General features: G+C 42.3%; 1 protein-coding gene across 1 annotated transcript in view; it reads left to right on the top strand.

Moving 5' to 3' along the window:
* The window catches only part of LOC109866998 (UPF0606 protein KIAA1549), an 88511-nt gene that overhangs the window by 44082 nt on the left and 27052 nt on the right, over nt 1-17377 (top strand). The window contains exons 4-11 of the mRNA XM_031801438.1: nt 104-192; nt 1478-1637; nt 1805-1935; nt 7855-8035; nt 8259-8318; nt 8495-8640; nt 15606-15780; nt 17070-17257. Of these exons, the coding sequence (XP_031657298.1) occupies nt 104-192; nt 1478-1637; nt 1805-1935; nt 7855-8035; nt 8259-8318; nt 8495-8640; nt 15606-15780; nt 17070-17257 (1130 nt within the window). The remainder of the gene's footprint in view (nt 1-103; nt 193-1477; nt 1638-1804; nt 1936-7854; nt 8036-8258; nt 8319-8494; nt 8641-15605; nt 15781-17069; nt 17258-17377) is intronic.

Genomic DNA, 17377 nt, shown 5'->3' on the forward strand with positions numbered 1-17377 from the left:
TTTGTGATTGAATGTTTAGAAAATATTGTACACTTAATTAATCTATAACAAGGTGTTCTCAATTAGACATGATAGAGATGAGATGTGCTTCCACCCTCTGCAGGTTTTCCCCCTGGAGCCACTGTTGGATATGCCAAATCCCAAATCCGAGACATACTGAAGACTGAATTCAATAAGTCAATTGAACTGCAGGTACATTATGATGGGGCACCATGGGCACCTTTTATTGGGATTTTAAACTTAACTTCAATAATTAATGTAATGGATAGAAATAACAGCAGCCTTTTTCTTTAGTCTTTATAGAGTTAATGTAACAGATTTCCTCCTCTTCGTCTGATGAGGAGTAAGGATCAGACCAAAGCGCAGCGTGGGAAGTGTTCATGATGATATTTAATTCAAACTCAGAACACTAAACAATAAATGACAACGTGAATTTACAAAACCGAAACAGTACCGTGTGGCCCAAACACTCACACGGAAACAAACACCCACAAACCAAAAGTGAGACCCAAGTGAAACCCAACACAAAAACCAACATAGAAAAACAAACATAGACTGCCCACCCCAACTCACACCCTGACCATACTAAAACAAAGAATAAAATAACAGAACTATGGTCAGAACGTGACAGTTAAAGTTAAGCTAGGCTATACATAAATGATTCCATAGGCTCAGTCTGATATGACAACTAGGGCTAACCTCTAAGTGCTGACACTGTTAGCTTTTCATTACATAGCTTACTCCCTAAAGAAACCTCTGAACAGCTGTTGTGCAACATGCTCTGAGTTTGAACCTTTTAGAGCCTAAGCTCTGTCTAACATATGGAATTATTTTAAGATTGTGATACCAAGGAATATTTAGCTATTTGATTTAGATTTTTTTTAATTAAAACATTATTGGGTGAAACATTGATTTTGGCATTACTGCTATTAGCCAATAGAAACGCATTGAAAAACAGATTCCCTACATGGAACAACAGATAGTCACCAATAAATTTAAAGGAAGTTTGTTCTGAAGTGTCTGTCCTATATCTGAGAGATATAAGAAAGATCAGGAAACATTTTTTAAACATTTATCCCCTTATTTTAAGCACTAAACTATTTCTGTACCAGTCAAAGGTTTGGACACATACTCATTCAAGGTTTTTTCTTATTTTTTAAAATTATTTTCTACATTGTAGAATAATAGTGTAGACATCAAAACTAGGAAATAACACATGGAATCAAGTAGTAACCAAAAAAGTGTTCAACAAATCAACTTATATCTTATATTTGAGATTCTTCAAAGTAACCACACTTAGCCTGATGAATAAGATATATTCAACTGCATTTGGTGGATGGTAGATATTGAAAGTAAGACAAAAAGACAGTTGAATTGAAAGACTTCAAATACAGCCCATCTAAACTAAACTAGATAAGTAACTATTATTTGCAATGAAGAGAAGTTATAATGATGTATTTACTGTGTCTTGGTAAAGGTTGCTAAGAGCCCTCCAGACTTTGTGTTCCGGGCAGTGTCGGGTCCCGTGGTGTTCACAGCCATATCTGTCATCAACGCCCTGCGCCAGTCAGGCCGACGCTTCCAGCCCATCTCACACTACTGGAAGGTACCAGACCACCAGTACCAAGTCCACTCAGGTAAGAGCACTGTTCTGTGTGGAACTATACAAGCCACTTCTGAAATAGAGATTTTAATAGTTCATCCCCAGTAGAATGGTATGCCAGTTTTTGTTTGGGTTTTCTGCGCTGTGCAGGATGTGTTTGAATGTTTAGACTTAACCTTGCCCTTCTGTTTCCCTGTCCAGTGCTGCAGTTTGTGCCCAGCCACGTCGACGTGCGAGTCTGCAACTTCAGCGAGCGCATTGAGAAAGGCCTTACCATGGCATACGGCGAAGTGCGCCGACGCGCACAGGAGTCCACCAACTTCACTGTGCACGTAAGTGGAGACCTACTGAAAACACTGTAGCACTCCAGTCAACTAAAATAGAGCTTCTCCTAATGCTCTGTTTTCATTACCAGTCACTTACTCCTTCCTTGGATTTCACCCCCACTTGTGATATTCATCTGGAATCACCCCTAATCACAACCCATTTATGTCAGAAGCACTTAGCTCACACATTTATTATTACAAAAAAAATCACTGGCCGTGTCGCTGTGCTCTCCCTGCTAGAACTCTCTAAGAGCAGCGTCTGCTGAAATAAATCGGGAAGTGGAAAGAAAGAAAAGCTCCTCAAGAGAGTCGGTTGGCTGAGGCCAGGAAAGTTCGAAACGAATTGGGTTACTGTGTGTGAATGCAGCAGCAGTAGTGGCTTGCTTTGGATTTGGGAGAGAAAAGAAGCAGGATCTGCTTGACTTAATTGTAATTGTTGAGGCTTGGGGAGTGACAGGGAGTAATGGCTGAAATGTGTGGTTTGTGTAATTGTGTGTGCTGCGGTAATACAACCTAAGTGCTGGTCTCAGCATACAAGTCTGTTTAGATCAGTGGTCACTCATTCAAGACCAAAATTATCAGCATAGGTTTATTGATTCAGGTTCTTGCAGAGGTTTTCCACTAATTAAGTTGAGAAAGTGCTTTTTGTCTGTTCATGTTTGACGTACTTGAACGTAGCAAGCGAGAAGGATATGGAGAGTTTTCAGACATAGATTTCATACTCAGTCAATGAAGGGATTATACTGGGCATTACATTCATATCTGCAAAAGGCCATTTACATTATGGCAGTTCATTTTATTTTCAATTCCCTTTCTATTTCAATTCCACAAATTAAATTAAATCAATTTGGCCCACACTCTTCTGCTGCATCACACTGTATGCTCACATGTGGTTTTATTGGTGACAGGGTTTGTTGTGCCGTCTCTTTTGACCATTTACTGAACTTTTGAAATCCATCACCAGCTCAAAGACATTGTTGGCTCTATTTCTATCAGCTTGCTTGCTCTGAGGTGGGAGGGGTGGAAATATTGGAGGTATGTCCTAAAAAACATACGCCAATATGCCAATTTCAGTAAATGCAACTAGGGATATTTAAGACTGACCAAAGCTGGTCTTAGCGGGAACGCAATTGGCTATGGCATTGATTTTGCCAGCAGAGGCGCACACAGTAGCCTTATATACATCACCAATGTTTTATTAAAATATCACAAGTAGCAAAACAATCAACAGACGTTTCCCTTTTTTAAATTTATATTGGACATCTTTGTCTAGCTTCTGTGAAACATTTGGACTTATTATTTGCGATGCCCGTTAATTAAAAAGACTGCTTATTGTTTTTCATTTATGATTTATTCAAAAAAATGTGTCTTCCACTTCTCTGTTGGACCTAACTGTTATATCACGGGAATTCAGATCGCTGTCCGTGGGCTGAATCAGTTTGTTTGTTTACCTTTCACTTGGCAAAGTCACTATTGGCCATATCAGCGGCGATGGTAGGCTGTAGCTATATATATTTGGGAGCAGTAACGGTGAGTGGACATTCCACTAGCGGTTAGAGCATTTAAATTCCTTTATAAAGGGGCACAAGACAGGGATGTTCTCTCTCCCACTTCTGTTTGCACTGTCAATTGAACAGCTTGCAAAAATAATTAGACAGGACCCAAATGTAACAAGGTATCAGTATTGGTAAACATGAATATAAACTAAACTTATTGCAGATGATCTCCTGATATACTTGACCAATATTGAAAACTCAATGCCCCCCTCTCTAAAAATATATCTATTATATATTCTAAAATCTCAGGATCTGAAATTAACGTGTAAAAAAAAATGAAATAAATAGGAAAAATAATGACTCATGATATACAGCAATCCTTTAAGTGGACCACAAAAAATATAAAATACTTAGGATGCTCAATAAGTGACAAAGCAAGTCCTGTATGTTTTTATTTTACCTTTATTTTACTAGGCAAGTCAGTTAAGAACAAATTCTTATTTTCAATGACGGCCTAGGAACAGTGGGTTAACTGCCTGTTCAGGGGCAGAACGACAGATTTGTACCTTGTCAGCTCGGGGATTTGAACTTGCAACCTTTCGGTTACTAGTCCAACGCTCTAACCACTAGGCTACCCTGCCGCCCCAAGTCTGTATGTAGGCAGCAGCCTCTCTGTGTTAGTGATGGCTGTTTAACAGTCTGATGGACCAGCTTTGATGCACCTGTACTGACCTCGCTTTCTGGATGGTAGTGGGGTGAACAGGCAGTGGCTTGGGTGGTTGTTGTCCTTGATGATCTTTTTGGCATTCCTGTGACATTGTGTGCTGTAGGTGTCCTGGAGGGCAGGTAGTTTTCCCCAGGTGATGCGGTGTTGTGCAGTTGCCGTACCAGGCGGTGATGCAGCCCGACAGGATGCTCTCAATTGTGCATCTGTAAAAGATTGTGAGGGTTTTAGGTGACAAGCCAAATTTCTTCAGCCTCCTGAGGTTGAGAGGTGCAGTTTGTCCATGATGTGTACGCTGGGGAACTTAAAGCTTTCCACCTTCTCCACTGCTGTCCCTTCGATGTGGATAGGGGGGTGCTCCCTCTGCTGTTTCCTGAAGTCTACGATCATCTCCTTTGTTTTGTTGACATTGAGTGAGAGGTTGTTTTGCTGACACCACACTCCGAGTACCCCTCACCTCCTCCCTGTAGACTGTCTCGTTGTTGTTGGTAATCAAGCCTACTACTGTTGTGTCGTCTGCAAACTTGATGATTGAGTTGGAGCCGTGCATGGTCACGCAATCATGGGTGAACAGGGAGTACAGGAGGGGGCTGAGCCCACACCCTTGTGGGGCCCCAGTGTTGAGGATCAACGAAGTGGAGATGTTGTTTTCTACCTTCACCACCTGGGGGCGGCCCGTCAGGAAGGCCAGGACCCAATTGCACAGGGCGGGGTTGAGACCCAGGGCCTCAAGCTTAATGATGAGGTTGGAGGGTACCATGGTGTTGAAGGCTGAGCTATAGTCAATGAACAGCATTCTTACATAGGTATTCCTCTTGTCCAGATGGGATAGGGCAGTGTGCAGTGTTATGGCAATTGCATCGAGTGTGGATCTATTGGGGCGGTAAGCAAATTGAAGTGGGTCTATTGTGACAGGTAAGGTAGAGGTGATATGATCCTTGACTAGCCTCTCAATGCACTTCATGATGACAGAAGTGAGTGCTATGGGGCAATAGTCATTTAGTTCAGTTACCTTTGCCTTCTTGGGTACATGAACAATGGTGGACATCTTGAAGCTTGTGGGGACTGCAGACTGGGATAGGGAGAGATTGAATATGTCTGTAAACACACCACCCAGCTGGTCTGCGCATACTCTGAGGACGCGTCTAGGGATGCTGTCTGAGCCGGCAGCTTTGCGAGGCAGTTACCCCACTGAAGACATTCTTTTAAAAAGTATACTTACGCATAACAGACTTTATATGGGCAAATAAAACTCATAGAACATCTTCCTAAGTCTGAGAGTGGTTTTAACCTTCCAGACTGGGAATTGTATCAACCCGCCACTCAGGGCTTTTACTTGAGACATATAGTTAAATGCACTAAAGAGGAAAAATGGGTACCTATTGAAGATGCACACATGCTCATCCCCAGAACCTTTTCACGTGGATAAAGCTAAGAACATTAACAATTTCATAGTTAAGAACACTATAACAATATGTGAGAAAATAAAACGTATTCTACAAGAACCAAAACAACTCCCTAAAAACAGTATGGGACAATCCTTGGATAGCTTTTCAGAACTCCCCGATTTTAAATTGGTCCACATGGAAAACTATGGGCATAGAAACTGTAAATGACTTGGTAATAGGAAGTAAATGTATTTCCATGACAGAATTAAAAAGCAATTTTGGACTGACAAATGTAGATATTTTCAAATACATGCAACTTAAAAGTTTAATATCACGAAATGTCGATTTTAAATATTTTGGACATAAAAGCAATCTTGAGGGAATCCTAATTTGAGTCCGAAAATGATATTCATATGATAGCTAAGATAAACAAAACCTTGCAGAGAGCATATCCAACTGACAACCTCTTAGAAAAAATATTAACTATTGGAATTAAGACTTAAAAATAACTGATATTGACATTGGAACATACATTATATACAAAAATATGTAGACACTCCTTCAAATCATTGGCAGTAGAATGGCCCTACTGAAGAAATCAGTGACTTTCAACTTGGCACCGTCATAGGATGCCACCTTTCCATCAAGTCAGTTGGTAAAATATCTGCCCTGCTAAAGCTGCCCCGGTCAACTGTAAGTGCTGTTATTGTGAAGTGGAAATGTCTAGGAGCAACAACGGCTCAGCCGGGAAGTGGTAGGCCACACAAGCTCACATAACGGGATTGCCAAGTGTCGAAGCGCGTAGCGCTTAAAAACCGTCTGTCCTCGGTTGCAACACTCACTACCGAGTTCCAAACGGGCTCTGGAATTTTTTATTTGACCTTTATTTAACTTGGCAAGTCAGTTAAGAACAAATTCTTATTTACAATGACGGCCTACCCCGGCCAAACCCTAACCTGACAACGCTGGGCCAATTATGCGCCACCCTAAGGGACCCTCAATCACCCGGTTGTGATACAGCCTGGAATCGAACCAGGGTCTGTAGTGACACCTCTAGCACAGAGATGCAGTGCCTTAGACCGCTGCACCACTCGGAGGCCCACGAACACAATGTCGGCACAATAACTGTTCGTCGGGAGCTTCATGATATCGGTTTCCATGGCCAAGCAGCCACAGACAAGCCTAAGATCACCATGCGTAATGCCAAGCGTCGGCTAGAGTGGTGTAAAGCTCACCGCCATTGGACTCAGGAGCAGTGGAAACGTGTTCTCTGGAGTGATGAATCACACTTCACCATCTAGCAGTCTGACAGAGAATCTGGGTTTGGCGGATGCCAGGAGAAAACTACCTACAGGAATGCATTGTGTCAACTGTAAAGTTTGGTGGAGGAGGAATAATGTTCTGGGGTTTTTCATGGTTCCTTAGTTCCAGTAAAGGGAAATATTAACGGTACAGCATACAATGACATTCTAGATGATTCTGTGCTTCCAACTTTGTAGCAACAGTTTGGGGGTGGACCTTTCCTGTTTCAGCGACGTCCATACAGAATGGTTTGTTAATGTCGCTGTGAAAGAGCAACGTTAGCAGATTCTGCAGCACAATAGCATAGTGTGTGAAACTAGCAATGACTCAATGGTCCATGCTTTCTGGGAATGCTATGGAGTCCAGGGATTATGGGCGGAGTTGGAAAGTTGGCTGTCAGAAGTATTACAATGTAAATGTACTTTTAATCAGTCTGTCTGCATATTTCAAAACATGGCATTTGAGAGTGCAGTGAGATACCCGATGGGTTGGACGATACTTTTCCCGTCAATCATCTTGTTTGTGTATATTTTGTATTTTTTGAAAATACATAAAATCTTGCAAAAGTGCTGACAATATATTTCCATATTGAAGCCATGCAGTTACTGTTCAAAAACATGTTCAACATATTTATCCAAAAGGGGATAGGCTTACATTTTATTTAGTTTCTGTACGCTATTTACTAAACTAAACTATAACGGACTAACATTCAAATTGGAGTTGATGACAATGCAATACATAAAATACCACACAACCACATATTTAGCCAATGGGATACATTCTGATTGGCCAGTGAGGGGTCAAGCCTCGACACACCCTCAACTTGTTAATTCATCAAAACCCAGCCATTTCTCGCCACCGCCAGCTACTGTGCCCATAATTCTGGTTGTGAAAATAGCAAAAATATTTATGACACACACCCCAACGTGTAGTGCTGCCGCAAGCGCTTAGATTTACCATTGAGTTATGTTTGTTAAAATAGAGTCCTGTATGTACGTATTAAATATTTTCCTAGATTGTGAACATCACCATGAATCAGCCCAGGAGTCAGCAGAGGGAGCCAGTGGACGTGACCTTCGCGGTGCGCGATGCCGTCGGCTACCTGAAGGGGTCAGAGGTCAGCAACCACCTGAGGCTGCTCAACATGGTGGAGTTCAGCTACTACCTGGGCTTTCCCGTGCTGCAGATCGCCGAACGTGAGTCCATTACCATACTGTCTAATGGATTGGGATTTTATGACAACTGTCTAATGGATTGGGATTTTACTGGGATGTTGCCTTGGGGAAATACATGTATTCTAATCGATTGCATTCTATTAATCAATCTGCTTTACCTTCTAAGGACCTCTTTTATACCTCAATAGGAATATTTTTAGGTTGTCTGTACTTTCCTTATTTCCCTCTCTTCTTTTCCCAATAGCTTTTCACTACCCAGAGTTGAACACCACCCAGTTGCTTCGCTCGTCTTGGGTTAGAACAGGTATGCTTCCCCTTGTCAACACATCTGACTTTAAGTATTCCACCCAATCTAAATCTCAACTGCAGCTAGAGGATGGATACACATTCAGGTCCTATGTTCTGGCTGTGTGATAGGCAATGTGTTGGCTCTGTATTGCCTGTCCTGTGTGATATCATAACCATCTGTTTCCTGTCCAGTGATGCTGGGTGTCCTGGACCAGGGGGTGGACGGGCGGACCTTCCAGGCCAAGATGGAGCGTCGTGTGGCCTTGCTACTGGGAGAGGTTCTGAGGGCGGCCAGGCGTAACAAGAGGGCCACTAGTGTGGCCAACCACAGTGTTCAGGTAACCACATCAGAGACACTGTACTATACTGAGAATCATCTTAGAATTCTCGTGCTGTGCTTGACTATAGCACTTAAGTACAGCAAATACAACTCTCACCCTGTGGTAATAACCCCTAGGCAAGGCTGCCATAGCCACTGTGTTACTAAAGAGAGTAAGCCCGAGTCATCACCAGAAAAACAACCTGGGTTTCCTCAGCCAGCCACTAACCCACATCCAGTCTCCAGGTTTATTAGAGTGGAATGATGAACAGTGTGTGGCCCCACATGAACCACACCCTTTCTCACACACACACACACACACACACACACACACACACACACACACACACACACACACACACACACACACACACTTTCACAGGTGATGCCAGCGTACTGATTCTGTCAAGTCAAACTACATCTTCTATGTGAGAGGCTGAGAGAGGCAGCAGAGTTTTAGTGATCACAAGAAGCAGAGTAGACAGTATCACTGTGTTATTTAGAGCCAGACACAAACATTGAAGACAGTCCTTGAAATGCAAAAAGAAAGAGCTCAGAGCACTCTAATATGACATGTTCTTTTCAAGGCTAAAAACAGAAGAGGACCATCATTACAGTCGTGGCCAAAAGTTTTGAGAATGACACAAATGTTAATTTCCACAAAGTTTGCTGCTTCAGTGTCTTTAGATATTTTTTTCAGACGTTATCCTGGAATATACTGAAGTATAAGTACAAGCATTTCATAAGTGTCAAAGGCTTTTATTGACAATTACATGAAGTTGATGCAAAGAGTCAATATTTGCAGTGTTGACCCTTCTTTTTCAAGACCTCTGCAATCTTCCCTGGCATGCTGTCAATTAACTTCTAGGCCACATCCTGACTGATGGCAGCCCATTCTTGCATGATCAATGCTTGGATTTTATCAGAATTTGTGGGGTTTTGTTTGTCCACCCGCCTCTTGAGGATTGAGTTCTCAATGGCATTAATGTCTGGTGAGTTTCCTGGCCATGGACCCAAAATATCGATGTTTTGTTCCCCGCGCCACTTAATTATCACTTTTTCCTTATGGCAAGGTGCTCCATCATGCTCAGTTTGTCACCAAACTGTTCCTGGATGGCTGTGTTCTTAGGTAAAATTGTGAGTGAACCCACTCCCTTGGCTGAGAAGCAACCCCACACATGAATGGTCTCAGGATGCTTTACCGTTGGCATGACACAGGACTAATGGTAACGCTCACCTTGTCTTCTCCGGACAAGCTTTTTTCGGGATGCCCCAAACCATCGGAAAGGGGATTCATCAGAGAAAATGACTTTACCCCAGCCCTCAGCACTCCAATCCCTGTACCTTTTGCAGAATATCAGTCTGTCCCTGATGTTTTTCCTGGAGAGAAGTGGCTTATTTGCTGCCCTTCTTGACACCAGGCCATCCTCCAAAAGTCTTCGCCTCACTGTGCATGCAGATGCACTCACACCTGTCTGCTGCCATTCCTGAGAAAGCTCTGTACTGGTGGTGCCCCGATCCCGCAGCTGAATCAACTTTAGGAGACGGTCCTGGCGCTTGCTGGACTTTCTTGGGTGCCCTGAAGCCTTCTTCACAACAATTGAACCGCTCTCCTTGAAGTTCTTGATGATCCGATAAATGGTTGATTTAGGTGCAATCTTACTGGCAGCTATATCCTTGCCTGTGAAGCCCTTTTTGTGCAAAGCAATGATGACTGCATGTGTTTCCTTGCAGGTAACCATGGTTGACAGAACAATGATTCCAAGCCCCACCATCCTTTTGAAGCTTCCAGTCTGTTATTCAAACTCAATCAGCATGACAGAGTGATCTCCAGCCTTGTCCTCGTCAACACTCACACCTGTGTCACTGAAATCACTGAAATGATGTCAGCTGGTCCTTTTGTGGCAGGGCTGAAATGCAGTTGAAATGTTTTTTTGGGATTCAGTTCATTTGCATGGCAAAGAGGGACTTTGCAATTAATTTCAATTCATCTGATCACTCTTCATAACATTCTGGAGTATATGCAAATTGTCATCATACAAACTGAGGCAGCAGACTTTGTGAAAAGGAAGAGACCTGCCGAGACCTATTAGAATTCCACCAATAGAGCCCCACAGTGGTCGTGTCATAATACCCATAAAACCTAGCGGTCAAACGGGGAAATGGTTCCAATAGTTCCACCATTTATTTTTCCCATAGGTGATTTTAGAAAAACTTTAAATAAGGGCTGTGTTTTGTGTAGGCTTACATTGGCGTGACTTTTTGATATCAATATATTCGGCTCTATTTACTCTCAGAATCAAAAATGGTAATTAGCACCAAAGTAGACATAATGCGATCCCTGCAAGCTCCAGCTGACACCTTTGCGAACAGGTATTGTGTCAATTTAGAACTTGCACAAGACAGTTCACAGAATTGTACATTTAAAGATATGTTGCCAATTTATTATTTATGACTTTTAGCTAACATTAGATCCAGAGATTCTTACCTTTGCCTCGATTCGTCATCTCGCCCAGATCGTCACGGCATATACAGTGGGGCAAAGAAGTATTTAGTCAGCCACCAATTGTGCAAGTTCTCCCACTTAAAAAGATGAGAGAGGCCTGTAATTTTCGTCATAGGTACACTTCAACTATGACAGACAAAATGAGAGAAAAAAATCCAGAAAATCACATTGTAGGATTTTTTTATGAATTATTAGCAAATTATGGTGGAAAATAAGTATTTTGACTGTTTGACTGCTAGGTTTTATGGGTATTATGAATCATAATGTGGTACTCTATTAGAACTCTAATCATAGCCCATACCGAACACAGGTTCACCGCTAATTCACGATCCATTAAACGTCCGTGGTCTGTGGAGAACTGGGAAGCAGATATCTGAAGTGCTGGTGCTATGATATTTATCACTAACAGCTCCCACCTGCGTGTAGACCATCGCACCCTCTCTGCACCCTCTCTGCCCTCTCCACAGGGCCCGTTAACATATCCCTCCCCACAACTAGAGTAGATTTCTGCATTTATAATAGCTCCAGCTGCCAGGCAGAATGAGAGAGAGAGAATTAATAATTGATCTGCTATTAGTGACTGGCGTCACAGCATTCAAGTAACGGAACTTGAAAGAAAGAAAAAGAGACTTGGTGGTTGGTCCTTGATTAGCTGGCCTGTGATGAATAGGTGGTGTTGCCATGGATACCCTGGCCTATCCTGTCCCCTAAATGTTGTTGTGAAGAGAGGGGAGAGGGGAGTAGAGCAGGTGCTGTGGAGAACCACAAAAGGCCAAGCCTGATTAGTAAAGCAGTGTGACTCTGGGTAGAAAAGACTACAAGCCCTCGATAATGAGTCTCACTGTTGCGGTTCATGGAGAGCTCACCACGAGGAATAATATTGAAAGGTTTTACCAGTTGATGAGACTCACTGTACGAGTCCAACTCTGTTTGCAGTCACATCCACCAATACCCCTTCTAAGGACTACTGCTACATTATTGTGGGGGCTATATATACAGTTGAAGTCGGAAGTTTACGTGCACGTAAACTCAGTTTTTCACAATTCCTGACATAAATCCTGGAAAACATTCCCTGTCTTAGGGGAATGTTAGGATTAGGATCACTACTTTCATTTAAGAATGTCAGAATAATAGTTTAGAGAATGATCTATTTCAGCTTTTATTTCTTTCATCAAATTCCCATGGGTCAGAAGTTTACATACACTCAATTAGTATTCGGTAGCATTGCCTTTAAATGGTTTAACTTGGGTTAAACATTTAAGGTAGCCTTACACAAGCTTCCCACAATGATTTGGTTGAATTTTGGCCGATTCCTCCTGACAGAGCTGGTGTAACTGAGTCAGGTTTGTAGGCCTCCTTGCTCGCACACACTTTTTCAGTTTTGCCCACAAATGTTCTATAGAATTGAAGTCAGGGCTTTGTGGTGACCACTCCAATACCTTGACTTTGTTGTCCTTAAGCCATTTTGCCACAACTTTGGAAGTATGCTTGGGGTCATTGTCCATTTGGAAGACCCATTTGCGACCAAGTTTTAACTTCCTGACTAGAGGTCAACCGATTATGATTTTTCAACGCCGATACCGATTATTGGAGGACCAAAAAGCCGATACCGATTAATCGGACGATTTATAAAATAAAATAAATGTGTTTGTAATATTGACAATTACAACAATACTGAATTAACACTTATTTTAACGTAATATAATATATACATCAATAAAATCTATTTAGCCTCAAGTAAATAATGAAACATGTTCAATTTGGTTTAAATAATGCAAAAACAAAGTGTTGGAGAAGAAAGTAAAAGTACAATATGTGCTATGTAAGAAAGCTAACATTTCAGTTCCTTTCTCAGAACATGAGAACATATGAAAGCTGGTGGTTTGTTTTAACATGAGTCTTCAATATTCCCAGGTAAGAAGTTTTAGGTTGTAGTTATTATAGGAATTATAGGACTATTTCCCTCTATACCATTTGTATTTCATTAACCTTTGACTATTGGATGTTCTTATAGGCAGTTTAGTATTGCCAGTGTAATACTATAGCTTCCATCTCTCTCCTCGCTCCTCCCTGGGCTCGAACCAGCAACACAACGACAACAGCCACCATCGAAGCAGTGTTACCCATGCAGAGCAAGGGGAACAACTACTAGAAGGCTCAGAGCGAGTGACGTTTGAAACTCTATTAGCGCGAACTAGCTTGCCATTTCACTTCGGTTACACCACCCTCATCTCGGGAGTTGATAGGTTTGTAATCATAAACAGCGCAATGCTTGATGCACAACGAAGAGCTGCTGGCAGAACGCACGAAAGTGCTGTTTCAATTAATGTTTACGTGCCTGCTTCTGCCTACCACCGCTCAGTCAGATACTTAGATACTTGTATGCTTGTATGCTCAGTCAGATTATATGCAACGCAGGACACGCTAGATAATAACTAGCAATGTCATCAACCATGTGTAGTAAACTAATGATTATGATTGATTGTTTTTTATAAGATTTAATGCTAGCTAGCAACTTACCTTGGCTTACTGCATTTGCGTAACAGGCTGTCTCCTTGTGGAGTGCAACGAGAGAGAGGCAGGTCGTTATTGCGTTGGACTAGTTAACTGTACGGTTACAAGATTAGATCCCCCGACCTGACAAGGTGAAAATCTGTCTTTCTGCCCCTGAACAAGGCATTTAACCCACCTTTCCTAGGCCGTCGTTGAAAATAAGAATGTGTTCTTAACTGACTTGCCTAGTTAAATAAAGCTATAAAAAAAAATACAAATCGGCGCCCAAAAACACAGATTTACGATTGTTATGAAAACTTTAAATCGGCCCTAATTAATCAGCCATTCCGATGAATCAGTCAACCTCTATTCCTGACTGATGTCTTGATGTTGCTTCAATATATCCACATCATTTTCCTTCCTCATGCTGCCATCCATTTTGTGAAGTGCACCAGTCCCTCCTGCAGCAAAGAACCCCCACAACATGATGCTGCAACCCCCGTGCTTCATGGTTGGGATGGTATTCATCGGCTTTCAAGCCTCCCCCTTTTCCTCCAAACATAACGATGGTCATTATGGCCAAACAGTTCTATTTTTGTTTCATCAGACCAGAGGACATTTCTCCAAAAAGTATGATCTTTGCAGTTTTTTTTTTTTACCTTTATTTTACTGGGCAAGTCAGTTAAGAAGAAATTCTTATTTTCAATGACAGCCTAGGAACAGTGGGTTAACTGCCTGTTCAAGGGCAGAACAACAGATTTTGTACCTTGTCAGCTCGGGGATTTGAACTTGCAACCTTTCGGTTACTAGTCCAATGCTCTAACCACTAGGCTACACTGCCACCCCAGTTACAAACCCTCGTTTTTTTTTTTATAGTCTGGCTTCTTCTTTGTTGAGCAGCCTTTCAGGTTACTGTGGATATAGATACTTTTGTACCTGTTTCCTCCAGCATCTTCACAACGTCCTTAGCTGTTGTTCTGGGATTGATTTGCACTTTTCGCACCAAAATATGTTAATCTCTAGGAGACAGAATGCGTCTCCTTCCTGAGTGGTATGACGGCTGCATGGTCCCATGGTGTTTATACTTGCGTACTATTGTTTGTACAGATGAACGTGGTACCTTCAGGCATTTTGAAATTGCTCCCAAGGATGAACCAGACTTGTGGAGGTCTACATTTTTTTCTGAGGTCTTGGCTGATTTCTTTTGATTTTCCCATGATGTCAAGCCAAGAGGCACAGAGTTTGAAGGTAGGCCTTGAAATACATCCACAGGTACACCTCCAATTGACTCAAATGATGTCAACTAGCCTAACAGAAGCTTCTAAAGCCATGACGCATTTTCTGTAATTTTCCAAGCTGTTTAAAGGCAAAGTCAACTTAGTGTATGTAAACTTCTGACCCACTGGAATTGTGATACAGTGAATTATAAGTGAAATAATCTGTCTGTAAACAATTGTTAGAAAAATTACTTGTGTCATGCACAAAGTAGATGTCCTAACCGACAGGAAATATGTGCAGTGGTTGAAAAACGAGTTTTAATGACTCCAACCTATGTGTATGAAAACTTCCAACTTCAACTGTATCTACTGTAGTAGGTCAAAGCTGTGTGCTGTAAAACCTTGGTACAACATGGGTGAAATAGGCATCGTGGTGCTCATGTGAATTTCCTTTCTTTTTTTCACTTAAAATGTATTTTTTTGTTTTTAATAGTTGTTGGGTAACAGTGAAATTAAATCAGGTGGGGTTGCAAAATATCAAGTGACTTTCCCAAAATTCCCAGTTTTTCCTAAAAATCCTGGTTGCAGGGTTCCTGGATTTCCTGTTTATTCCTTCGTAATTGAAGGAATCTTCCAACCAGGATTTCTGGAAAACAAGGGAATTTTTGGAAAGTTACTGAAATGTTGCAACCCTAGTACCAGGCATTGTCGCAGCAAGCTTTCTAGTCTAGAACTGTGATGTTAACAGTAACACACATCTCCCTGCAGATTGTGAGTACGACCAGGCTGGTGGGAGCGGACCACCCTCTGGATATGGTGTACTTTGTGGACCAGCTAGGACAGCGGTTGCCTGCCATCACCACGGCCAACATGCTGAACAGACTGGATGTGCAAAGAGCAGCCATCGTGCTGGGCTACAGAGTACAGGGCATCCTGGCTACACGTAAGTAGAGCCTTAGCGTGGTTAGAAATGGCAAGACAGCACAGCGCCTCCTCCCTACTGTATCCATGCACCAGTGCATTCATTGGCACAGAATAGTGTTCATGAAGATTTTGGAGCTCCTGATCAAAGGTCAGTAAATCTGCACAATTAAAAGTATACGGACTAATTGCTCAGTATATGTTGGTGTTTATTTGGCAGTGTTTGAACTGATTACCTCATCCTATACACTGGGCCAAATGCTTCACCTCATTATATATATGTTGGAGATGTAGGAGTCGAAGCACCTCAAGGGACTTCTGTCCCTGCTTTAAGCCTGCTCTTATGGCAAGTGAGGTTTTTCCCAGGGGATACGACAAGCCTTAATTGCAGAGTAGCAGCAGAAGAACAGACTGCTGTAAGATGTGTGTAACACAGTGTGTAGCATGCAGTGTAACTACTGTAGCTGTTTATGAATGAACTCCGTGTGGATGTGACGTGGTGGAGTTGGACCAAGGTGCAGAGAATGGATCAGACGAGGAATCAAAGGTTTCGGATAACGTAAATACTTCACCGATAAAATAAGGAAACAGAAGGATCACAGTAATACTTAAACATAAATAAAAACGTTAAGACTAGAACGTACTCAGGCGACACACAAGGAAACCGAAATCAAGCTTCTGTGAACAAGAACAGAAAACACACCTCTTTTAAAAGGGAAATCATAATGAACTGATAAGCAACACCTGATTAACAAAGAAAGGAACCATGATAGTGGACGTTTGGAATTCTGATGGGGACATAAACACGTAGACACAGACAGACGTACACACACGCAAGCATACACACACACACACACACACACACACACGCACACACGCACACACACAGACAGACGTATACACACACGCAAGCATACACACACACACACACACACACACACACAGACAGACGTATACACACACACGCACAGACAGACGTATACACACACACACACACACAGACAGACGCATACACACACACACACACACACACAGACAGACGCATACACACACACACACACACACACACACACACACACACACAGACAGACGTATACACACATGCAAGCATACACGCACACACACAGACAGACGTATACACACACACACACACACACACACACAGACAGACGTATACACACATGCAAGCATACACACACGCACACACACAGACAAAGACATACCGACATGCACACGCATGTAATTACACACTCCATAATGTTGGATGCCATGTTATATGTTATTGATGTATCTATGGCCATTTTCCTGTAGCTGTGGAGAAGGTGGCAGGGTACCCTCCTCCAGACACGGAGAACACCAGCATGTGGATCATCATAGGCGTGGTGGTGCCGCTAGGCGTGGTCATCGTCATCATCTCCATCCTCTACTGGAAGCTGTGTCGCACCGACAAGTTGGAGTTCCAGCCCGACGCCATGACCACTGTCCAGCAAAGACAGAAGGTGAGGAGAGGAGGAGGGACGATGGACCAAGAGCATGGTCCTAGTCCCCTGTTTCTCTCTGTGTTTATTCACCTCTTTTAACCTGCTGTCATCATCTTTCCATCTCTGGATGTGTTGGCT

The sequence above is a fragment of the Oncorhynchus kisutch genome, linkage group LG22 (genome assembly GCF_002021735.2).
Source record: "Oncorhynchus kisutch isolate 150728-3 linkage group LG22, Okis_V2, whole genome shotgun sequence".
In the NCBI taxonomy this organism is placed as follows: Eukaryota; Metazoa; Chordata; class Actinopteri; order Salmoniformes; family Salmonidae; genus Oncorhynchus; species Oncorhynchus kisutch.